Source organism: Emys orbicularis, chromosome 17 (assembly GCF_028017835.1).
Source record: "Emys orbicularis isolate rEmyOrb1 chromosome 17, rEmyOrb1.hap1, whole genome shotgun sequence".
Taxonomy (NCBI): domain Eukaryota; kingdom Metazoa; phylum Chordata; order Testudines; family Emydidae; genus Emys; species Emys orbicularis.
The window spans coordinates 16809931-16834647 of NC_088699.1; the positions used below are offsets into that span (position 1 = coordinate 16809931).

The 24717-nt window shown below is 46.0% G+C and overlaps 1 protein-coding gene across 1 annotated transcript in view; it reads right to left on the bottom strand.

Annotated features, from left to right (window-relative positions):
* Positions 1 to 24717, bottom strand: part of GTF2IRD1 (GTF2I repeat domain containing 1) — a 106361-nt gene that overhangs the window by 62601 nt on the left and 19043 nt on the right. The window contains exons 3-10 of the mRNA XM_065418266.1: positions 22332 to 22478; positions 14712 to 14895; positions 12594 to 12904; positions 11111 to 11200; positions 9908 to 9991; positions 8580 to 8763; positions 4849 to 4874; positions 1695 to 1815 (exon numbers count right to left, since the gene is read on the bottom strand). Coding sequence (XP_065274338.1) covers positions 1695 to 1815; positions 4849 to 4874; positions 8580 to 8763; positions 9908 to 9991; positions 11111 to 11200; positions 12594 to 12904; positions 14712 to 14895; positions 22332 to 22478 — 1147 coding nt within the window. The remainder of the gene's footprint in view (positions 1 to 1694; positions 1816 to 4848; positions 4875 to 8579; positions 8764 to 9907; positions 9992 to 11110; positions 11201 to 12593; positions 12905 to 14711; positions 14896 to 22331; positions 22479 to 24717) is intronic.

Consider the following 24717-nt stretch of genomic DNA (forward strand, 5'->3'; position numbering starts at 1 on the left):
AAGGACAGAATGAACCTCCGTGAACCAATGAACCACCATGATCATCTAGGCTGACCTCCTGCACATTGCAGGCCACAGACGCTTGCCCACCCACTCCTGGACTAGACTCCTGGCCTCTGGCTGAGTTACAAGTCCTCAAATCATGATTTAAAGACTTCAAGTCACAGAGAATCCACCATTTACACTAGTTTAAACTTGCAAGTGATCCGTGCCCCATGCGGCAGAGGAAGGCAAAAAATCCCCAGGGTCTCTGCCAATCTGACTTGGGGGGAAAACTTCCTTCCCGACCCCAAATATGGCAATCAGTTGGATCCTGGGTATGTGGGCAATACTCAACAGCCAGACACCTGGGAAAGAATTCTCAGAGCCCTCCTCATCTAGCGTCCCATCATCTGCTGGCCTCTATGAATTTGATTAGACATTTGTCAAAACACCTATCAATCAGTTACGAATGTACCCTTCTTATCAAGTGTGACCTGTTAGACTGCAGTCTGATGGTGAATTTTTAGACCTACTTTAGGCATCTCAGATAATTCAGGAAGGAAATCTTCTAGCTTGTTTGCACACAGTCATGATCTGACCCCTTTTGTTCAAACTCAGTGGTTTTGATCTCTTTTTTTTGGTATCAGCTCACAATATAGGGATGATCTGATTTCTCTAGTGGTTTGCTAACGGCAGCAAGGGTGGGCACACCAAAGGTGAAAAATGAGCCCCTTGGTTTTCATGATTGTGCTAAAACAAAGCACTTGCAGTTACCACATTACCAGCAACAGCATTCGGTGCCTTCCATCTCACTCCCCTTACTCATGTGCTTTCCAGATTTCAGACGGCTGCCAACAGAGGATTGCAGAGCACGCGCCAAACTCACAGCATGACAAAAAAAAATTATATATATATATATATTCCACTTGCAGCAACCGCGTCTCTGGAAATAATCTTTCCAGTGCCAACAGTGTGCTCAGCACTGCACAAGTGACAAAAGAGGATACAGTCTCTGCCCTGAGGAGTTTGCAATCTAAACAGACAGGCAGCACAAACTGGACACTACACCACACTGAAAGGCTCAGACATGGACCTAAATTTGGGGTAAATCCTGAAGTTCTTATTCAGTTTTCACTCAGGCAAAAAAACTCACTTCCTTTGACTCCCACATCTGGTCCTAAGTGTGTACGGTAAGTGATATTAAACCATCTCTCTTATCTTACACAGACACGCACGCGCAGAAGAGCTTGGGCTAACTGAGTGCATACTTTTCACTTTTTGTTTTAACATTCTCCTCCCCCCTGGATTTCCCAGCATTGCTGTGACTAACAGCGACTCCCTCACTAGCCTCGTGCATTAAAAGCCTGACAAATGAAGGCCGATTAGACTTTTTCTCGCTTACAGCTTTACTAGTAACGTCAACCCTACTGCATCAGGTTAAAAAAAAAAAAAATCCTACGCATTTGAAATGGGAAGGTTTCCAGCTCCCTTGCTGCATAGCATTTGAAACCAATGAAAGACACAGTATATGTGAGAGAGGCTATGATCAGTGCTTCCACAGAGCAAGACTCTCACCCTCATTGTGAGCAGAACCTCACTCCACCAGCGGTTCATGTGGACCCCAGTGGGGCTGCACATGGGCTGAGGGGGTCACAATCTAGCCTCTAGTCATTACGGAGGAAACTGCTTAGGTGGAGATGAAAGCCACATACCTGTTATTAGCCTGAGAAGTCCCTGCCAGGTCTAGCACTGCCATTCTGTGTGGTTCCGGAGAGATTTCCCCCGATGGGCTGGAGGGCTCCAGCTTGGTAGCATCTTTGGTAAATTTACTTCCTGGTCCCAGTTCCGCAGCAAGGTTTTGTAATGAAAAGCACAACCAGAATTAACCACAGAAGAATTTGAATGCTAGCAGCACAGCTCATTAGACTACACGTCGTTCCTCTCCTGGATTTACAAAGCTAGTCAGCAGCTTGTGATGCAGAAAGAGTGAGTGCCTGGGTTACGCATAAAGGGTCTGTCAATACAGCAATCAGAGGGTGTGACTTGGACATAACGAGCTAGCTTTAAGCTAGCTTCAGTCCCGGACCAGAGGGCACTTCAGTGTGGGCTGAACAAGCCTGTCTGGAACCCTGGGTAATTACTCACAGGGCTAGCCTGCACTGAAGCAAGTGCTGCTGGGCTTCCTGCTCCTGAACCTGAGCGAGCCCGATTAAAGTGAGCTCGGGTAGGTCTACTCAAGCAGCAGTCGCCCTGTGACTGCAGTACAGACAACCCAAAGATACGGGGATACCTTCTCTCGGTTACACTGTAGCATTAGTATGATCTAGCACAGGAAATTCTGCTTGGTAATTGCCTTCCCGCCATTCTAGGAGAAAGGTCCTTCCAGCAAGAAGAGATGCAGGACCTCCTGGGAGATGGGCGCCTTTGCATTTGAGCCAGACCTCCTCGCACAGGGATGGCTAGTTAGGGTAATACTACTGAATGCAGCGAAAGGCTTGAGGGGAAAAAATCCTCAGGAAACGTGTTACGGAGGCAGTTTCACTAGTGTTGGCTGGGAGCAGGAGGGTTCCGATGGCGGGGAGGCATGGGACTGCATTGAGGATGACTGCCATTTACACATGCCTCTCTCGATGGATCTTCTTTTACCAGGCCTTCCTATTGTTTTTGGTCCTCCATGTCTCCTCTTTCAATTCACCGGGATTCCTCACTTCTCCGGGGGCAAGTACCTAGAAGATGAATTCAGTTCCCAGGTGCCGGTATGCTGGGCTCCACCCTCGTCCCTTCCCAGTGAATTGTTTGATATTATTGTTGCATAGCCTCAGGTGGCCCGAATTCCTGAGCACGGGAGTCAGGTCGGGAGGGGCCCAGTGTGCATTGCGTTGAACAATCTGACACAGTACGGCCAGTTCAGAGCTTAGCACAGATACAAGTGGGCGCCCTGTAGGGAGGCAAGGCACAGAGCAACCACCAGCCACACAAATTGACCTACAGGCCAGTGGTATCCTGTAGGCTGCTACTTGGCCAAAGGCATCACATTCTACTTCGAATAAAAGTGTTTTCTAATATGTACGTGGTGAGAGAAGAGGCGGGGGGTGGGGGGTGGGGGGGGTGATCAGCACCATGGCCTGAGCATATAAAATCTGCCCCTTGTGCGTGAGAGAGAAGGGGCGTGACAAATCGAGACAAGGAAAAAAATAAGCATTTAGCTGCCATGAAAACCTTCTCTTTGCCCTTCCCCTGCTCCTCAGTAATCAAGCTCCAGCAATGATCTTAGAGATGAAAAGAGCACTACGAAGACAGCAAAGGAAATGAAAATCAGGTGCTAGAGAGCAGGTGAATGGAGACTGGAGGATTAGCTAGATCTGGGGGGAAGGAGGGAGCAGAATTATTCTGACAAGCTGCACAAACCAGGCAGGTGTCTCATTATCATCTGTAATACTTGAACTTTACTCAGCTCTAAGTCACATTGCAGCTACCTCCTTTTGAAGCGTGTACAATCTATGGCAATGTAAAGTCCCTTTTCCTTTAGGCTCCGGCATGTAAAGGAGGGCAAGGCTTCACAATGGGAACACCAAGCAGCATGGAGCATTAAAGATGCTTCCCACAGTTCAACTGGGTCCTTCCCGTGCACCAAAATCTTGCTCTTGCAACAATGAAGCTGCCCAGGGAGCCGCAAAAATAGGTTTCCTAGGAGCAGTGGGTTTTTAATTAAATGTTGAGCAAAACTGCAGTGGAAACCTTGGGATACTTTGTAGATGGCAACTTAAAGTGCAGCTCCACTCCGACAAAGCGTAAAGTAAAAATGGCACCTCCTTACTCAGCAGACCCAGTTCTTTTGTGTATTCAGATCTGCTGACTTTTTGCTTCTGTTAACCTTGCAGAGACCACACAGCTAGGAGGGAGTAAGCTGGAATGTGTTCCAATCCTGTGCAACAACAACGGAATTGTTTCCTAATTTCCAGTCAGTTACACTTGCACAAACCCCACTGTAGGCAAAGGGGTTTCGTGGGTGCTAGGGAGGGCTTACCAGCAACATAACAAGGTTGTACAGGTGCCATTGAAGGGTTAATGTGGCTTCTAGAACCTTTCTAACTGGTGATAAAAGCACCCAGCTTGACTCTCAGATCCCAGCCTAAGTTTGCAAAGCACTTAGTTAGAGAAAATAAGTTTTTACTTGTAAACTGAGCCCATTGGATCTGAAATCATTGGCAGACAATAAACACATGACCAGATGGTGCCATTTTTACAGTAACTTTTCAGATATACATCAGGTTAAGATAGGAAAAAGCCACTGGAGCAATCTTTTGGGTGTCTTTTCATAGTATTTTGAAAGGAGTGCTCAGATCTTACTAATATATGCCTCGTTTTATTTGCTAAAAGTTGCTTAAAATGGCGTCTCTTTCATATTACATTGTTCGCAGTACAAGTAAAAAGGAGCAAAAGACAAAGCCAAGTAGTTAAATTGAAGTAGTTGGGTATTTATATGCAAGGGAGAGAGAATAACTTATAAATGGGAATCCACAGTGTGTGTCTTCTGCCTTGTAAGTACAGTTCAAATATTCCATGGCTTTCTAGGGGTGAAATTTACCTTGTGCACAAAGCCAGCTCATGGCCTATGCACGACTTAAGTCTCACTTCAGCCCTATTTGAAGGGCTAAATGTAGACTTAAGTGGTGCATAGGTCCTATGCATGGAGTGAATTTTCTTCTGCTTGTGTATATTATGTAAATAAGGTTTTATCCTTGGTGAACACAACTACATATGCCCTTCACTTATGGCTATTTATAGATTACATCATTTTAACTCTATTTCTGTGTGTTCTCTTTCACTTCACAGACAATAAATCAAAGAATGTTATCAACGTACCTGTAAAAATTCTCTCATCAAACATCCTAGAAGGGGGAAAAGAAAAGAAACAGGAGCATCTAGTGAATGAATTTCAGATATCGTTTATTAACAATATATTGAGTAAGAATCGTGTTGCGTTTATTCGTTCCTTTTCCTTGAAAAACAACAACAACCACCCTGTATTTTCTTGTGCAAATCCAACAACTAACAACATGTGTCTTTCATCTAAAGCACCTTAACATCTGCTTCTAAGTCATGCTCTCCATTTTATTAACTGTATTAAATAAAACTGTTACTTTCTGGCTTTAGCAGAAGGCTATGGGGCCAAGACAGTTCAAGACGGCTTTTAATTCTGCTATTCAGTCTAGCCCATTTACCATTATGGCAGGAATATTTGCAATCTTGTCCATCTTTTGTAAATATGCAATTTTGGGACCATTGTTAAGTTTCCTATAAAAACTCATCTTAAGAAAGTGTTCACTAAGCTCAGTCCAACAGCTCTTATATGAGCAGAAAGAAAAACTTCCACAGGAGCAGCTATCAATAGACCACTAAATGACTAAATTTAGGACTGAAGAATGTTTCTCACTGTCGGCAATTCACCTTATGCCCACGACCCTAAAAGAATTTAGGTTTCTCTCTGAATACTAAGATGCTGAGGTTTCTCTCTGAACACTAAGATGCTGACCTAGCAAATCATTTAAGATCGTGCATAACTTTAAGCATGTGAGTAGTTGCACGGGGCCTGATTCTTTGTTCTAAGGCTCTGATCCAACAAAGTACCTAAGCATCTGCTTAACTTTAAGCCAACAATGCCAGCCTCCATTGCCCACCTGTTATATTTATATTTTCAAACAAGCACCTTCATGCTTTGTCCCATGCTACCCGCTCACACTTCAGAGCAGCTCCCCAAAACATCTGCAAAGCCACCTCCCAATCCTCCTTCAAATCCCTCTTTAAAACTCTCCTTTGTCATGATACCTACAATAAAACCTAACAAAGGTTAGGCCACTGGTGCGCTGGGACCACTACCTAGCATGCTGACTAATATGGTGTCATCTTTTCCTTGCACTCTCCCATCCATCTGTAACCATCTGCTGTCTCCTGTCTTAGATGGGAAACGATTTGGGGCAGGAACTGTCTTTTTATTCTCTGTTCGTACAGCATCTTGCACAGTGGGGTCCTGTTCCGTGATTGGGGCTCCTAGGCACTATTGCAATACAAATAAAATGATAATAATAAATAATAATAATAATAATAATAGCAGCCTTGCTGGATTGGGGACTGACTTTGCAGTGTTTTACACCCCATTTGCACTCATTTTGCATTGGTATAAATGACTACGAGGTGCAAGGCAATGGAGAACCAAGCCCCTTGACTCCATGGGATTACACACACACACACACACACACACACACTTAAAGTTAGGCAAGTGTTTAAGTACTTCGTTGAGTCAGGGATGGGTTGTTTTGTTTTTCCTTCTTGCTCTAATTTCCAATAGCCTTGGCTTCACTTTCTGTCATTCTTTCAACTTTCTACCAATGCATTGGTAACTACCAGCCTTCGTTCATAACGACGTGTTACGATTAGAGCTGGTTGGAGAAACTTCGATGGAACCTTATTTTATCAGAATATGCAGATCCATCAACACCAAAACACTGTGCAAAATCAGCTCTTTTTCCCTGAGATTTTGTTTTGGAAGAAAAACGGGGAAAAGTTCCAAGCATGTTGAAACGTCCCTTTCTGATATTTTCAGAAATGAAACAGTCCGACTTTGTTCATTTTTTTGAAATTTGGTATATAACACACTACAGAATTTAAAAAAAGTCAAAACTGAAAATTAAAATTTTGTCAAAAACCAAATGTTCCAATTGACTTGAAACAAAAATATTTTCTGAATTTTTCTTTGGAAGCATATCACGATTTTCAGCTTCCATTCCACTTCAGCATGAAGCCAAATCTTGGAATCTAAAAATCCGTAGTGACACAGAACCTCTATCTTCAGCACAGGTCTAGTGACAAACGAGTGGACATACTGCTTTAAACTGGGGTGTCATTATTCACTGCGTCTATTGATTGGGGGAGAGCCAGTGCACTGGAGTGTATCTATTTTCTAAAGGAATCACAATGGGCCACGAGATTAATAAACTATTGCTATGTGCACTGCAAAAGAACTGGGGAGGAGTCCAAGCTGCATAATTCAGATGTGGATTTTTCTAGAGGGGTTGGCACAAGGCTTCTCTCAAAAAAGGACTAATCTTGCCTCATCTACAGCCCCTCATCCTACATAAGAACAATTTCCCGTGACATAAAATAAACAGGAGTCATCGTACCAGTTGATTAAAGGGAAAGTGGAGAATTCATGACTGGATTCAGTGATTTTTCAGCTGGAAATTGAGTGGCAGTAGGTGTCCAGAAATTCAGATCTGGCACTGAGGTCCTATTTCTTTGATGTTTTTATAGCCCTAGCACCAAGGGATTCCCCCAATAAAGGGAGCTTTTGTTGACGACAGAAACCAGCAGCTCTGAGTAAGGATGAAAATTATGTTAAGAATTTTCTCTGTTTCAGATGAGCCCAAGAAGGGGGAAACAAAAAAAGGCACATCGGGGAGGGAACCTCACAAAATGAGGAGGAGAGGAAGGATTGTTAGGGCATCAGCCTGAAACTTGCTCCACCATAAACCTTGGGCAAATCCCTCTGCGCCTCAGTTCCCCACATGTACAATGGGGATAACAGCACTGCCCTGCCCCACGGGCGTGATACACATCATGATTCCAAGGTGCTGAGTACTATGGTGATCAGCTGACCGAGCTAGATAGGAAACGTTGGTGTCCCTGCTGGAGAGATGAGGAGGGATTATATACACTGAAAATGATGAAATAATTGTGCAGCTTTCCACCTTATTCCTATTCTAGTGCAAAAAGTAGAAACCACTATAAAAAAACCACAACATACCTGTGGTTATCAGGCAAATAGGTAGGGGGGAAATTACCATATATATCTCAATATGCACTCAGCTAGCACAATTTGCATTTGTCATGTGTCATTTTGACAGCCCACTTAATGTGCAGGCAGATAAAACTCTTGAAAGGTTTAAGCTAATCTAGAGCCATTGTCACTGAAGCATTTGTGACATAACATTCGTGGTTTGTTATTGTAGGGCTGATTATAAATACTGGGCAACTGGCATAGATTTGGTTTTTGTTAAAAGCAAAAAAAATTTGAGAGCGCTGGAAAAAACAGTGAATTGGGGGGCGGGGGGGGGGGGGGGATATCAAAATCCACATATCTGTTTGCAAAAAACGAAGTAATTATTTACATAGCACGTGGTAAGTCAAGTTTTAGGTCTATTAACCATCACAGTTAGTTAAAACAACAACAACAACCACCACCCTCTGTAAAACCATACTGGAAAAAATCTTTTCCCAGGTGTTGAATCTGCCCAATGTGCTTACTACTCTTTCATTCCCAAACTGATTCCAGGGGAACCCATCTCTCTGCCTCCAGTGGAAACATTCCTCTGTGTGGAAGTTTGTTCCAAACACAGAGTGGGCGAATAGAAAAAGTGATCCAATATTTGTTGCCATTATGTAATTAAAAAAAAAAAAAACCCAACAGAATACAATTTTCTGGTTACTATTTAGGAACTAAATTTAGAACAGAACACTACCTACACGCTCACACAAAACAGGTAGACTAAAATGTCATCCATGTCACCGCTTTGAAATATCTCTGATTAGCTGTGTACCTTTTAATGACAAAGTGGATGTTGTGCCTTTCCTCCAGGATTCGTTTGAGCTTGGGGACACCATAGGTACAGGGTCGTTTGAAGGGTATTTTGTCAGGGATCCCAATTATTTCTACTGCCTCTGGGTCGCAGGCAATCTTCCGGTATGGCACGGGAACCATGTGGTCCAAACCCAAAGCTTCAGCTGAAAGGTTAACAGATGGCTTTAATTTCCAACTAGATTTTTTTGTTTTTTTAAAGAAGACAAAGAGAAGGTGAAGACAACGTAATTCAACAAATTCAAGTAGATCTACAAAACAGGTACATGTCTGCTGTCCTACTATCCTCCTTTTTCCAGCAACAGAGCCCCGGGCTCCAAGCTTAAACTTATCCCTTGTCACTGCCAAAAGTTACCCCTAAGGGAGAAGTTAAACAGAGAAATAAAGCAAAGGACAAACAAAATCTTAACTAAATTTAAAAAATGCTGAGGTACATCTCACGCTACTCAAATCAGGTGACGTACAGAGGTACCTTGAAACAGCAACCACCATCACCCAGGAGAAACCTGTGCAGTCTTATAATGGAATGTATAGAGCTGGGTGGACCCTGTGACAACTTAGATCAAGATACAGAAATCAGAGATGCCTCACGTAAGCTTCGGCACTACCCCTATCACAGCCAGCTTTTCTCTGGAGGTCACCCACTTCAGTACTGACCAAGCCCAAGCCTGCTTAGCTTGTGAGATCTGACAAGCCCACGGTACAATAGAAAGAATCACAGAAAGCACACTCGTTCTTCATGAACTGAGGCCATTGAATCTATTCCATTCATGACTGATTTAGTTTGCTTACAGATGCTCGCCTGGCTAGAAGATTAAGGAAAATAAACCTATGGGTTTATTTAAAAAGGGGGATTCATAATTTAACACCACAAAACAAAGCCATTTATGAGCTCCAAGGATGTTAAAAGCAGCTGGAATAACCAGTATCTTTATTTTTGCACTACGTTCATTTTCCAATAGTCTTGGTTCAGTTGTTCCTCCTAAAACTTTACTGAAGGTACATAAGACATGCTTTCAAGCTGAGAACCTGTGCATTAAGTTTCAGACTGGGGCCACTTCGCAGCTAAGCTATAAATTCTTCGATATGGGGGATTCGGAATGGGAATATTGACATAACCTTAAATAGAAGCCATGAGCCTCGGAGCTGCCATACGAGGAGTGTTAAAAAGAGAAGGGAGTTTAGCATATGGCTTCTGCTGCTGTGTTAGGGAACAAAAATGATTGCTACATAATGTTATGCAAACCACAAGCACTGCAGATGCATAATGGAATTTTAACTCCTACTCACCATATCTACTGTTAAACAGAATTTGCACGCACTCCCTAAGGGTGTTGATATCTTCAGTTTCTTTTATAAAACTGTCCCATTTATCTATCAAAACAAAATATACGAAATAAGGATCTTCCATATGGCACACAGACAGCAGATGCACTTTTCGCTTGCGAGGTGTTAGGAATCGGGAAGAAGGCTTGGCTGCCTTATAAACAGTTATTTCCCCTTCCTGAGCAAGTGCTACCAGCTGGTTGATAAGGTCTAGGCTTCTCCCATCATCCTGCGGGGTACTCCTCTGCAGCTGCACATGCGTGAAAAGGACCTCTAAGGAAATGACTCTACATTTCCAACATTCAAATGAAAGAACCTTCAGAACAGAACACGCCCAACCATAAGCCAACCTTTAAAAATCATTACAAGAAGTTTTAAAATCTTGTATTAACTTCCCCTTACCCTCCCCTCCCCCCCCCCACCTATTGAAAATCTAGGAGAGTGAATGCCTAACTGTTCGTTACACTGCATGATACCCAGGCCAGGGATGGGATCTTCCTCTGCATTTGGAAATTGCCCAGCACACCAGGGGCATCCACTGTGTGGAAGAGAGAGCCACAGAACTGTTGTGTTTTAATTATTTGGAAACCACCTGGGGATTTCAGTCTGTCCTTTCTGTTTGCAAAGCCAGGCAGAGCAGGAAGGATGGTCAGCCACAGCCTTTGGGCACGTTATTTAATCTACACTGTGCCTCAATTCCCCATTTATAACATGGGCAGCCTATCTCCCCACTTCACAGGGGGCGCTCTGAGGAATTCCTGACTCTGCTGCACTCAGGTACTAGGGTGAGGAGGCAGGGAGGGAGGTGTGGGTACAGAGAGAGGTTCCAGCTGCTACGCTGACACACTGCAACTAAGCTCAACGGATCTAGGACCAAGTTGTGTTAAAGGGGGTGCAGAGCCCTCGCTCTCTATGGAGCCAGCTTCAGGAGGCAGAAGGGGACAAAGGTCCCGGCAGCTCCTCGTGGAGGATGAGCCAGAAGCATTTGGTGACGGATAGAGCATTGAGCATGGCACCGACCACCGCGAGCCGAATACTTCGGCAGCCATGCTGAGCAGTGGGGAAACAGCAGAAGCGGCCAGGGGCTGGGACTTTTGCCAGAAGCCATTCCCTTCCCTTGTCTCTTTCTGGCAGTGCCCCCCCGCCCGGACCCAGCGAGCATCACACCTGTTTTGTCGTGGACGATGGAGAAGAGGATACGCTTTGACGAATGCACATTCTGGATGAGCGGACCACCAGGGACTGCAGATTTCTGTCCTGGACACAAGGAAATACAAGGTGAAAGGAACTATAAGAGCCCGATCACCTAATACAAGCAGGGGCAAGAGGCCCACCCCAGCGGGCACAGAAGGGTAACCACGGCCTAGACTCTGCCAGACTGAGCACAGGACTGGGAAACAGCGGCTCCTGCATTCTATTCCCAGCTTGGGCACGGACTTGTTGCGTGGCGTTGGGCCAGTCACTGAACCCTTCTCTGGGCAATATTCATCCCTGAGCAAGCAAGGGAGGGACTGGGGGGTGAGCTGTAGGGATGTGTATAATCCCGAAATGCAGGGGGACCCTTTCCACTTGTGGCAGCAAGAGGAGAGGTGATCTGGTATAGACTGGCCGCTGGTGCTGCAGCCATCATGTCACCTGACCCTGATCAGAGCAGGCCTAGAAGACACAGGGATTAAAAAAGCCATTGGTGGCCCATGTACACTACATTGCTACTACTCTACGGCAAGCCCACAGAGTCACATTCAGAGCTTTTCAATACAGAGCCACGCAAAAGGAAAAAGAGCCCTTGAATTCCCTTCAAAACCCTCCGCTGAATCTCTGACCCCTCAGAACTGGGCTCTCCCCCATCTCAGGTACATAAGGCTCTGCACCAGTTATTTTAAAGGGAAAAAACCCCACATGTTGTTCGTTAGTTCTGTCTATAGTACACACACACGCGCTGCTCTGCTTCCTGAAATGGCTGGGGTCTGCGCCTTAGGAGGGGGCAGATCACCAGAGCGGTTGCAGAGAAGCCCCATCTCAGAGAGGATTGTACAACTCTAGATCCACACAGGGGAGTACATGGGGAGGCGGGACACAGCAAGTCTTTGTTGTCCCAGGAACGAGGGTGAGGCCCAAATCCAGATTCTGATCCCGCCGCCCTACACCCACAGGAATATAGTGGGCTGTCATTAGAAAGCCACAATGGCCCCCGTTGAAAGCGTTTTGTGGTGCTGAGGATTTCAGAACGAGCAGCTAGCAAGTGGCTAGCCGATCCAAAGTCCCCTGAGATCAACTGGAGCCTTTCCATTGGCAATGATGGCCTTTGGATCACCTCCTCCCCCCCAGTGAACGACTTTTCCTCAGTTATAGGCCGACGATCCACCAGACGCTCTAAACTAAAGGCACTGGCATGACACAAATGGTTCCCCACTCCCGAGGCTAAAACATACCCAAAGGTGACAGGGAGTGCAGTGAAATTCTATGGACCACCTGAGGCAGGCCTAGAGGAACCTGAAGTAACTGTGTTAACACCCAACACTACTCCTTGTCTCTCTGAGACAGATCTTGGGCCCGACCCAAAGCCCACCAAAGTCAATGAGAGCCTCTCCATCGACTTCAATGGGCTTTAGGCCAGGCCCTCCTTTGAGAGCAAACACAAGGCTATTACCACAGCAGTCGCTGTACTCCTGTGAGGAAGGCACCTTCAGCTCTCCTGAGGGCCTGGGCATCAGCATCTCGCTGGCTGCATTCACCCCGTGCAGACTGGCAGACATCTCCTGCTTTAGGTCCGTGGCGATCTGCGTAGGCAGCGAGACACCGTATAAGAAATTGGTCATGGCTACAGTGGATGGAGTGTCTTGACTGGCTGGTTTAGTGATCTGGTTATTTGGACCGGAATCCCGGCTGCCCTTGGATGCTAGAGAGGTACAATTCAACTCTACATTAGGGTTCGCCTCTCTGCTGGGCTCGTCTGCTGGCCTGAATGGGAAAAAAGAAAGAAGAGGAAAACACAGGTACTTTCAAGATCCATCGTATGGCATCTGACATAGGAACTGCGCGCTACAGCCTGCGTACAGCTAACAACATCAGCAACAAGAACCACCGCTTGGCTCAGCAACACTGCATGCAATCTCAGTCTCATTTGATATTAAATGTCTGCTGAATCAGCCCTATAGGTCAGGGGCACAAGGGTTCCTGGAGCAAGGAAGAAAGGTTTTGCTCATATATCCAAGGGGGGAAAGCGGTTTGCAACAGCTTTAAAGCTGCACGGGTGGGCTTGTGCCCAAGCTGTCCATGTTACATGTCTTAATGGCGCGCGTCGGGAGAACAAGCTAAAAAGCAATGGGGAGGAAAGGGAGAGGACAGCTTCCAAACAAATCATTTCAAGACAGTCCAGCAGAGTGGAAAGTACAGTGTCCACTCTGCTCTAATGACTGGCCCAGCTTCTTCTCTGCTTATCATTTCCACTCTACGGCAGCTGTCAAAGGAGTTGTAAACCTGCCCCAACTTCTCCCTCTGCTAACTCCCTATTTTCTTCTCTTTCCCCTTCTCTCTTCAGAAGGGTACTTCAGTCTTTACAATACGTTTTATGAGCCAGAGCCACAAGTGGTGAAAACTGGCCTAGTTCCATATCCCAAGCGGGGGAGAGGAATTAGACAGCTCAGTGCAACCTTTAGGGGTGAAACTACGGATAGAATTCACCATCATGCACGGTCAAGGATAAAGCACCACTTAGGTTCTACTCAAAATAAGGCTTCAGGCGAACTCAGGTGGTGCATAAGACCTTGTACTGACCATCCGAAGGTGGTGAATTTTACCTCAAGTAACTACACACGCTTCAGAAGAGAACTGCCCATTTCCAAAAGTGGCCTCTGATTTTACATGCCCAACTGGACATACCGAGCGATTTCAGAGGTGCTGAGCACCCCCAGGTCTAACTCGTTTCAAATTGGAAACTGTAGGCGCTGGGCACTTGTTAAAATCAGGCCCAATGTGCCTCAAGTTTGGCAGGGCCAAAAATTAACACGACCGAAATTAGAGGCCACTTTTGGAAATGTGGCTATAATAGCATGAAGGGTGCCTAGCCCCTATATCACCCCTTCATGCAAAAATCCTGACCACCTAGCACAGTATAATACTCTCTCTAGACTGGAAAAGAGGTTTAGGAGGTTTACACTGGAACTCCCTTTGGTGAGGTAAGAGCATCTTGCTCATCATACATACAATTCCTATGTAATGACACGTAGAAGAATGTCATTAAACCTTGTACGTTTAGGAACACTTAGATATTGTTTTCACTTTCAATAATGAAGGAAAGATCCCACGGCCCCCCAGACCATGCTAAATTAGTCTCTCACACAAGCGCCGAGTCTTTGTATGCCATGATTTAACATGGCTGCACCTACATTTCAAGGTTCACATGAGAAACCTGTGCTGGGAGCAGCACACCGTATTTAATGAACATCTGCACCTCGCAGACGAGTGGAAAACGGCAGCACGTGATTATTAGCGGTGGCGTCGAGCTGTTAATTAACTCAGCCAGGGCAGCTTTTTATGTGGCTGTCAGAGAGCCCCATAAAGCAGCCAAGCCCGTGTGTAATGAGACAAACGGCACCATGCTCTGCAGCGTCCCCCCTCACGTGATGCAGTTGCCACACAAAACCCTTCAGAGGCCTGGTTCAGAGCTCGCTGAACTCAAAGGGGAGGGTCCTTCCCTGGACTTGGCTCAGTGTGGACAAGAAGTGAAGACTCCCTGCTCCCACCCTCTCAGGATTTATGAAGTTACCTTTTTAGCCTGAACCGGATACTGTGGCTGTGCTCCAAAATCGCCATCAGGGATTTCACATTGTATTCCGTGGGCTTCCGGAAGCCAAGTCCCTCAGGCAAGCCGGCAACTGCGAGCAATCCTGGCTCTTTCATCAGCTTCTCGTAGGGCAAGGGCACCACGCTGTTCTTCCCTATGGCTTCACCTGGGAAACGGGCACAATTACATGTTGGATAAAGTCACTGGCTTTTCCAGATGGAATTTGCTCACAATTGCAGCTGGTCAGGGCTTTAGCAGAGAGATGCGGAGCAGGACTGAGACTGCGGACACCAGTGCGAACTGGTCAGGATAATTCTTCCCACCCATAATATTGTTATAACAAAACGTGGCCATTGTCTATGGCAGTATCTATGGCTCTTCAGCCACTTCACAAACATTAATTAATAAAGTCTCACAAAACCCCAATGAAGAGGAGCAGGAACAGTGATGTAGCAAAACACAAAAATTCTTGGAATGTATTGAGGACAACTTTTTGTTTCAGAAAACGGACGAAGGAACAAGGGGACACCTACTTTAGACTTCATTACGAGCAACAGGGAGCAACTGGTTCTGAATCTGAAGGTGGAAGGCAATTTGGGTGAAAGCGATCATGAAATGATAGATTTCATGATTGTAAGGAAAGGAAGGAGTGAGAGCAGCAGAATAAGGACAAGGCACTTCAAATAAAACAGACTAACAAACTTAGTGAACTGGTAGGTAAGGTCCCATGGGAAGAAAATAAGGGAGGAGCTCAGGAGAGCTGGCAGTTAGTCAAGGACAGTGGCGTAGCCAGCTTCTAAGAGGAGGGGGAGCAAACATAAAAAAGGCGCCCCCCTTTGGCTCCTCCTCTGGCCACGCCCCCCCTTGGCTCCTCCTCCGGCCGCTCCGCACCCCCCCCTGGCTCCTCCGGCCGCACCGCCTCTCCCCCCCCCCTCCATGGCTCCTCCGGCTGCCATGCTGCGCCCCCCCCGCTCCTCCGGCCGCGCCCGCCGTCCCCCCGCGGCTGCCGGCCGCCAGCCTGCGCCCCCTCCCCCCCCCGCTCCTCTGGCCGCGGCAGCTGGCCGCGCTGCAGGCCGCAGGCTGCGCCTGCCCCCCCCCCCTCCAGCCGCGCTGCGGGCCACATGCTGCGCTCCAGGCTGGAGCAACCGTTGGCTTTGTGGTGTGGGCAGCAGAACAGCGCAAGGGTCTCATCAGTAGCTAGTACAGATGCCTGGCTGGTGAGGCTTGCGCACATGCTCAGAGTCCATCTAATCCCAAGATCTGGGGTCGGGACAGAATTTCCCCCCACGCTCCTCCGGCCGCGCGCCCGCCGCCCCCCTATGGCTGCCGGCCGCGCTGCGGGTGGCCAGCCTGCGCCCCCCCTCGCTCCTCCGGCCGCCTTTGGAAAGGCGCCGCTTTTGGCAAATTTGCTGAGGGGAAGCGGCTGCTTCCCCTACACCCCGCTAGCTACGCTACTGGTCAAGGACACACTATTAAAGGCACAACTGCCAACTACTCCAATGAGAAGGAAAGATAGGAAGACGCCATCAAAAAGTGGAAACACGGACAAATTGCTAAGGAGGCGTACAAAAGAAGAGCACAAGTATGTAGGGACAAAATCAGAAAGGCTAAGGCACAAAATGAGTTACACCTAGGAAGGGACATAAAAAGCAGTGAGAAGAGGTTCTTTACATACATTGGGAACAAGAGAATGATGAAGAAAACTGTAGCTCGTCTACTTAATGAGGAAGGAGAGCTAATAACTTATTTTCATTTGCATATTCATTAAAGTACTCCCAGCATTACTTTTTGGCTCAATGTTTATTCATACTTCACCTGCCTGAAAAAGGAAAGTGACTCTTTTGCCTAGCGCCATTTTGTGTCTTAGTTTCTCATTTAAAAAAAAAAAAATCAAAATGAACAAGTAACCCCTTTCTCTCAACAATCTTGATATGTATTACAAATGTCAATGCACTGAGCCTCACACTACTGCTTGTGACATAAGGAAATACCATGATCCCCATTTTACAGGTAAGCCCGGAAGGGTTCGTTGACTTGCAAATTAGCAGTGAACATGGAACCTGTATATCCTGGTCCCATGCTTTACCCACAACACTACTCCTGCTTCAATAGCCAATGTCGAAATAAGAGAATTGCACAAAAATATCCCTGCACCTCTTCCCGCAATATCTCAGTGGGAAGCAGGGAACAAATTGCTCCTCTTTCTCTGGCAGTGGAAAATGACCATTGTCACAAAGGTCACCTTAGGCCAGAGATACTCAGCCAGGGGTACGCATACCCCTGGGGGCACCAAGGTCTTCCGGGGGTACATCAACTCATCTAGGTATTTGCTTAGTTTTACAACAGGCTACATAAAAAGCACAAGCGAAGTCAGTACAAACTAAAATTGCATACAGACAGTGACTTGTTTATACTGCTCTATATACTATACACTGAAATGCAAGTTCAATATTTATATTCCAATTGATTTATTTGATAATATATGGTAAAATGAGAAAGTGAGCAATTTTTCAGTACTAGTGTGCTGTGACACTTTTGTATTTTAATGTCTGATTTTGTAAGCAAGTAGATTTTAAGTGAGATGTACCTTGGGGGTACCCAAGACCAATCAGACTCCTGAAAGGGATACAGTAGTCTGGAAAGGCTGAGAACCAGGGAGAACGTAGGCAACTTGACCAAGATGTTCAAAAATGACGAGCGAGTCTAGGTGCCTAATCTGAGATGCCTTCCAGGGGCCTGATTTCAAAGGATGAGAGCTCAGCACTGTCTGGAAACCAGGAGCCTCTAAAGGTGTCTCAAACTAGGCAGACATAAAATGGAGGCACCCAAAATCACTAAACACTTCTCAAAAACCTTGAGCCCCTCTCTCCTGAAAAAATTAAATTCTGAGCCTGACCCGAACCACAGACACCAATAGATCAGGCACTCATTGCAGGAGGCAGGAGAGGAAAAAACAGCAGCGCAAGGACATAAATTACTCAAGATCAGGAGTACTTGTGGCACCTTAGAGACTGAGTATTTGCTTCAGGTTGGGGGGCTATCTCTAAGCGAGGACTGGCCTGTCTCCCAAGATCGGTGAGAGTGAGGGATCATCTTTCAGGATAGGTTGTAGATCTTTGATGATGCGCTGGAGAGGTTTTAGTTGGGGGCTGAAGGTGATGGCTAGTGGCGTTCTGTTATTTCCTTTGTTGGGCCTGTCCTGTGGTAGGTGACTTCTGGGTACTCTTCTGCCTCTGTCAATCTGTTTCTTCACTTCAGCAGGTGGGTATTATAGTTTTAAGAATGCTTGATAGAGATCTTGTAGGTGTTTGTCTCTGTCTGAGGGACTGGAGCAAATGCCTTTGTATCTTAGAGCTTGGCTGTAGACAATGGATCGTGTGGTGTGTCCTGGATGGAAGCTGGAAGCATGTAGGTAAGCATAGCGGTCAGAGTGGCTGGGTCATTACACATATTGAATCTATTTCCCCATGTTAAGTATCCTCACACCTTCTTGTCAACAGTCTAAAATGGGCCATCTTGATTATCACTACAAAAGTTTTTTTTCTCCTGCTGATAATACCTCATCTGAATTAATTAGCCGCTTACAGTAGGTATGGCTACTTCCACCTTTTCATGTTATCTGTATGTGTATATATATTTCTTACTATATGTTCCATTCTATGCATCTGATGAAGTGGGTTTTAGCCCATGAAAGCTTATGCTCAAATAAATTTGTTAGTCTCTAAGGTGCCACAAGTACTCCTGTTCTTTTTGCGGATACAGACAAAACACAGCTGCTACTCTGAAACCATGAATTACTCAGTGACTCAGCTTCCAGATGCATGTAAAAGTGCAGCACATCTGGCTGTAAAGCCCACAGTACATTCGTTCATCATTCTTCTTTGTGGTATTCCGATCCATGTCACTGCACTGGCGCAGGGGAAACCCTGATTTAGAGGTCTGTAATTAGTTGCGGGATTTTATGTGATCTATTTCATTTAAATCATTTTTTAACCTGTAGCTGATTTTACAAAATCCTGGAAACCTCGTGGCACTGTCAACGAGTCCTTATTAAAAGTAATTTCTTCAACACAGAGCATTGCTTCAAAGAACACAACTAATGATGTGTGACTTGCTCAAGCAATCAGTGTTCCTTATAGCTTGGATGGATAACATTTTAATTAACTCCATAACAGAAGTTTCAAAACAAACCTTTGAACCACAACATTGTGAGTACACTCTCTGCTCGCTTGAAAAGTACTAATTGATTCCTTGCCTCAGTGCACTGTCTGCAGCAGATTTTCACTTCCCCATATCGCCCCCTCTCCTTCCCCAGGACAGGAAGAAAGAAGCAAATAATGTTGATAGCAACCAATTATTGGCTAGATGCTTGCAGGTGCCTAGACAAGTTTTCGTGGGGAATGTGCTACCTTCAAAGTGACCTTCAGCAAACCCAGCAGAGGCTCACGCTTTAACTAAAGAGAGACAATAATAATCATTAATGTCTGATTAATAGAACTCCATGGTAATCAGTCATTCTGTTGGTGAAGAGATTACTGGGCTCCAGAGGGAATTTGGGATTCTTTTGAGCGAGCGTTTTCTGTTATTTTTCATCCTCATTGATAGGAGGCAACTTTCTTTAAAGGATAAAAATGGAAGAAAGAGAATTGTTAATTTCAAACAGACCTCTAGATATAGGATACAGAGCCAGGTTCTGCATCCATCTTCAGCATAGTTTGCTGTAGTCAATATGGAACTGGACATACCCCGGTTATAGTCTGAAGAAAGGGACATTCACATGGGGCATGAAGATTAGCAGACAGACAGCTGCGCACCAGAGATGTGCACAAAAATCTGCAGCTTGATTTTCGGAACAGCCTTCGTTGCCACTGAAGACATTGTAAATTACTGATGCACCCCACTTCTAAACAGTCAGCCAAACATTATTTGCAGTAGGGTAGCACTTAGAGACCCCAATTAAAATTGGCACCTCATTGTGCTAAGCACTGTACAAGCACATGGCAAGGGACAGTCCCTGCCCCAAAGATCTTGCAATCTAAAGAAACAAGACAGGCAAAAGGTGGGGCGGGGGGGGGGGGGGGGAGAACAGGCACAGAGAGGGGAAGTGACTTGCCCAAGTGACACGGCAGGTCAGTGACCGAGCCAGGAATCAAACCCAAGTCTTCCAGTCCATTGCCCTAAACACTAATAAATAAAATAATAAATAAATACTAATAATAGCAGCTAGCTCTAACAGTGCTTTGCACCAGTAGATCTCTACGCACTTCACACAAGGAGGTGACTATCACTAGCCCATTTCTACAGATAGTAAAACTGAGGTACAGAGCAATGAAATGACTTGTCCAAGGTCAAACCAGCAGACTGGTGGCAGGAACAGAAGCCAGGTCTCTAGAATGCCAGTCTAGTGCCCTTCCCACTAGGCCATACTCCAGTCCCCATTAAGTCTTAAAAAATGTGTGTCCATGCACCACCATGGGTGCTGGATTAAAAACGTAAAACATTTCCTCCAAACTGACCCTCAAACAGGTACGTTTTATTATGTACATTCATATTCTCCCTCTTCTCCTCCCCCTCTCTCACCTGGGGATCTAACAAGGCGAGTGCTGACTTTCACTGCTCGTTCACTTGCCTTTCCCTACAGTGTCCATTTGGGCTGCGATCTGAAAGCCGTGGAGAGGATCTGAACACCCATTGTAATGGGACGTGGTATCCAAATCCATTAAATGATTTCTAAAACCTTGACTTCTAATGATAGGGCACAGAGCAATAAAATGACTTGCCCAAGGTCACCCCAGCAGACGAGTGGCAGAATCCAGGTAACTTGTGTCTTTACTTGGCTACAAAGCACTTAGCACTCTCTGGGTGCTACACAGTAACAAATAATAACAAGACTGAACTGATTCTAGATAACGGACTGCAAACCCACCATCGAAATGCCAAGTTATAAACACAACAACAAATCTGACCTTCACTGTTAAGGGCTGAGATTCAGTCCCCTGTTCATCTTCAGGCAAGGAATGCATTTTCTTTGTAAAACAAGCATTAAAAGGCATGTGAATTGACACAAAGTGAGTCAATGGATTAGGGATTATCGTTGTTCTTCCAAGACTTAGTGGATTCCCCTGCAAAAACTCTCAGCTGAGTTGGGACCAGTTTCCAATATATACTTGGGCAATATCTGTAATCCCCTGTGCAGCAACCAACTTCCATTTAACCCTGCTTGGGCCGTGGCTGCCTATGGGGCCAGAACTTTCGAACCTGAGACTACACCAGGAAGACAACTATTTCTCAGTGGGTCTAATTTGCCACTGTGCAGAAGGCCAACACACTGTCTAGGCACTATTTCAACCTGACTGAGGATTTAAGTGGGACGAAAGTGGTGTCAGCCCTTGCATTGGCTCTTGGCAAGGGGCAAATTTCACTGCGGGAATATCCTGGGGTGCATTCTCATTTTGCTAACACAAATGTGTTTTCACTACTGTTGGTCCAACCCAGATTATAGAAAGGTGAAGCCTGTCTGGTTTTGTGCATGTGCAACTGCCACCATCTTGACCAACACTAGGATTTGAACCCGAGACCTCCAGAGCTAAATGCCTATACAGCTACAGCGTGAGCTAAAGCTCCCTAGCTAGGGCTGTAACAACTCCTATGCTCTGCGGATCAGGCACAGCGACAGACCTCTCACACACACAGTCATCGGTGGGTTACATCAGCAACACTGTGGTCAGCTACATTTTAACTGCGGCATCTTTATTACTGGGGAAGATGTATGAGCTGGAATGAAACTAGCTTGCACCTCGGAGCTCAGGTTGCAGGGCTCTTGGGAAAATCATCTTTTTCCTTCAAAAGTCAAATTTGGCACTAAAACCACCTTAAAAGCCACATTAGGGATAAAGACCACATTTTAAAAATCTGCTGGGAGCACAGCATTGGTCTGAGAATGCTGCAGGGACAGAATTTCTAAGGACGTCTCCCCACACACACATACACACACATTAATTTATTCATTGGCACATTTAGCTAACGAGCCGTGGAATAGTCTCTTCTAGGGCCTTTCTGCAGAGGAAAACGTTAACAGTTAGGCCCATTGATTTCAATGGAGTCAACATGATGTACACTCCGTGTCTATAAGGCTATAAAGATCCCTTCATAATCTCTTAAGGGCCTGATCCTGCACTCACCCAGTGACAAAAGGGCCACTGACTTCAGTGGGGTGCAGGATTGGGCTCTGAGAGCCAGCTTCAGTAAAGCACCCAAGCACATGTTTAAATCTATCCCTACTCATCCCAGCACTTAAGTCAATTGGACTTAAGCAAGTGCTTACAGGGGCAGATTTCTAAAGGGATTAGTTAGTGATCTGCTAAACAAGGACGGACTTAAGCATGTGCTTAAAGTTAAAGCGAAGCATGTGCTAAGTGCTGTGCTGAATCGAGGCCAAGAGGGAGCACGATGCAATGGCTAGATCAGGGCAGGGTGGAAAGATGTAGCCACAAGTACATACAGGCCCAGTTTCTCAGCGTGTCAGGGTGATAACGGGCCTTCAGCCGTTGGTGAGACCAGTCCCTTCAAAAACAACCCAAATGGAATTGTGAAGATTCTTACTATAAAGCACATCAAACACTTCCTCTACCATCTTCCTGAGTAGGTAAACGTCTGATCCTTGATGCGGGGAGACCCTCGGGATGCTCCGGCCACAGTCCTTTGCCTTCTTCTGGAAGTCTGCATCCTGCTCTTTCCTCTGCTGACCTCCTGCAGGAAAAGAAAAAAGAAAGAAAGAGAAAGTGGAAGTGCCTGGAGGAAGGGGAGGGTTTTGGTCACGGTGGTTCCCCCATCGCCCTCAATTGACCATGGTGTGCACTGGATTCAAGGTCACTGGCAGTTTTGGTTGTCAAGCATTCTGCAGCGAGCTCCCAAATGACTCCGCTTTAAAACAACAAGGGCCTGGTTTTCAAAAGCTCGGAGCGCCCGCAATTCCAGCAAAAAATCAATGATAGCTGCAGCCGCTCAGCTCCCCGGATGTTCAGCCCCACAGTGTCCCCAGGCCAGAAGGGCTGCTCAATACCCTACACACCACTTAAACCCAGCATTAGTAGTCAAATCCATCCCTGAGCAGAAGGGCAGCAAAATGCAGATGCACCACATTACTCCTATCTGAGCACAACTATCCGGGGACAATAAGTTACCCATGAAGGATGGGATTTTCCCATCTGCCTAGGGGATTTGGACACCCAGTTCCCATTGTAAATTAACAAGAATTGCGCATCCAGCAGCTTTGAGGAAATTTCCCCACCTTTGCACTATGAGTGCTGGCTGGCTGGTGGTAGCTATGGTGGAAATGCTATTGTGGAGCCTCTCAATGCCCAGTGACAAAGGGTTTACTGTCATGTAACAGCAACTCCTATCAGCCCTGACAAACTCACTACACCTAACACATTGTTGTCACAGTATTTATCCATAAACAATGTGACATAGAGCGGTCAAAAGCTTATCCCCTACTGGCCACCATAAGCATTGCGGGATGTGCATACGCATGTTATTCACGAAATATGTACTTACACGGCAAAGGGATACATTTCAAAGATTGACTGGACTATAAGGAAGAGGAAAGGGAACCCTTGGTGGTCCATGATGGAGGGAACAAAACAGACAGTGCATTTTGGATCCTGGAAAGCTGGATCCTGGCCCAGGGGACTGGAGATGCTGAGAGGTCGCTTTAGGTGAGAGATGTAACAGACAAAGATTGCAGCCTGCTAAAGCGACGTTTAGTCTCTTAGAAGCATGTTATAACTTTTGCTTTAGTTGTAATCATACCTGTTTCTACTACTCTTACTCAGGTTTCAGAGTGGTAGCCGTGTTAGTCTGTATCAGCAAAAACAACGAGGAGTCCTTGTGGCACCTTAGAGACGAACAAATTTATTTGGGCATAAGCTTTCGTTGACTAGACCCTTACAGCCCACGAAAGCTTATGCCCAAATAAATTTGTTCGTCTCTAAGGTGCCACAAGGACTCCTCATTGTTTTTACTCGTACTCAGTGTCACTTGAGCCTCTATCTTTGTAAATAAACTTCTCTTTGTTTTATCACAAAGTGTGAATTCTTAGTGGAAGCAAGAAAGCTGGTGAGTACAGTGTCTCTTTGGAGGCAGCAGACTTGGTAATTAATGTGTATCCAGGGACTGGATACCGCAAGGTACCGCTCTTCCAGGGGGCTCTGGAACTGGGGTGCACCAAGTGTTACCTGCAAGGCACAGTAAAGGCTGGCAGAGTTCTGAGAAGTTTGTCAGGGGTAGCTAGCAGACTGGGGAGACAGGGAGCCATCCCCCAGTTTAGTACCAGCACCTCTCTCTCTCTCACTGAAGGAGGGGTTTAACAGGGTGACCCGCACTCCTGGGAGCTCCATGAAAGTGTCACAGCAGGACGCAGGCTTTCGATAACCTTGCTCAGAGCAGGTCTAGAGGACACAGTGGTAAGGTCACCTAAGTCCTATCTACACTAGCCCATCCACCAATGGACAATTAGAGACCCTAGTTGTCAGAGTGTAGACAAGGCCTTGCAAACCACCAAAACAGCAGCATAGCACTTTGAAGCAGGACTGCAAGGCGGCACCTGCAAGGTCACTTTCTACATCACAGAGACCATACAGCCCCCTTCATTTATTGCATTAAGGTTTGTTTAAATGATTTTCTCTCCCAATGGATTGGTTTTGGTTTTTGTAAATGACAGAAAATCCTGCAAATTCCAAAAAGCCACGGAGGAGTTACAAGAGCATAGGAAGCCAGGCAAAGACAGAGAGCCTCTCAGTGCCATTGACTTAAACAATACCTTACACCGTACAAATATTAAACAGCTCCCACGCTCCTGCTACATCCATTCCCTATCCCACGTCCTCCCCCACCACACTCTAGACAGAAGGCCTGAAAAGAGTCCAGCCACCACCGTAGGACAGAGCAAGGTTCAGAACTTCAGTGTTCTCCCCCTCCAACCATGAAA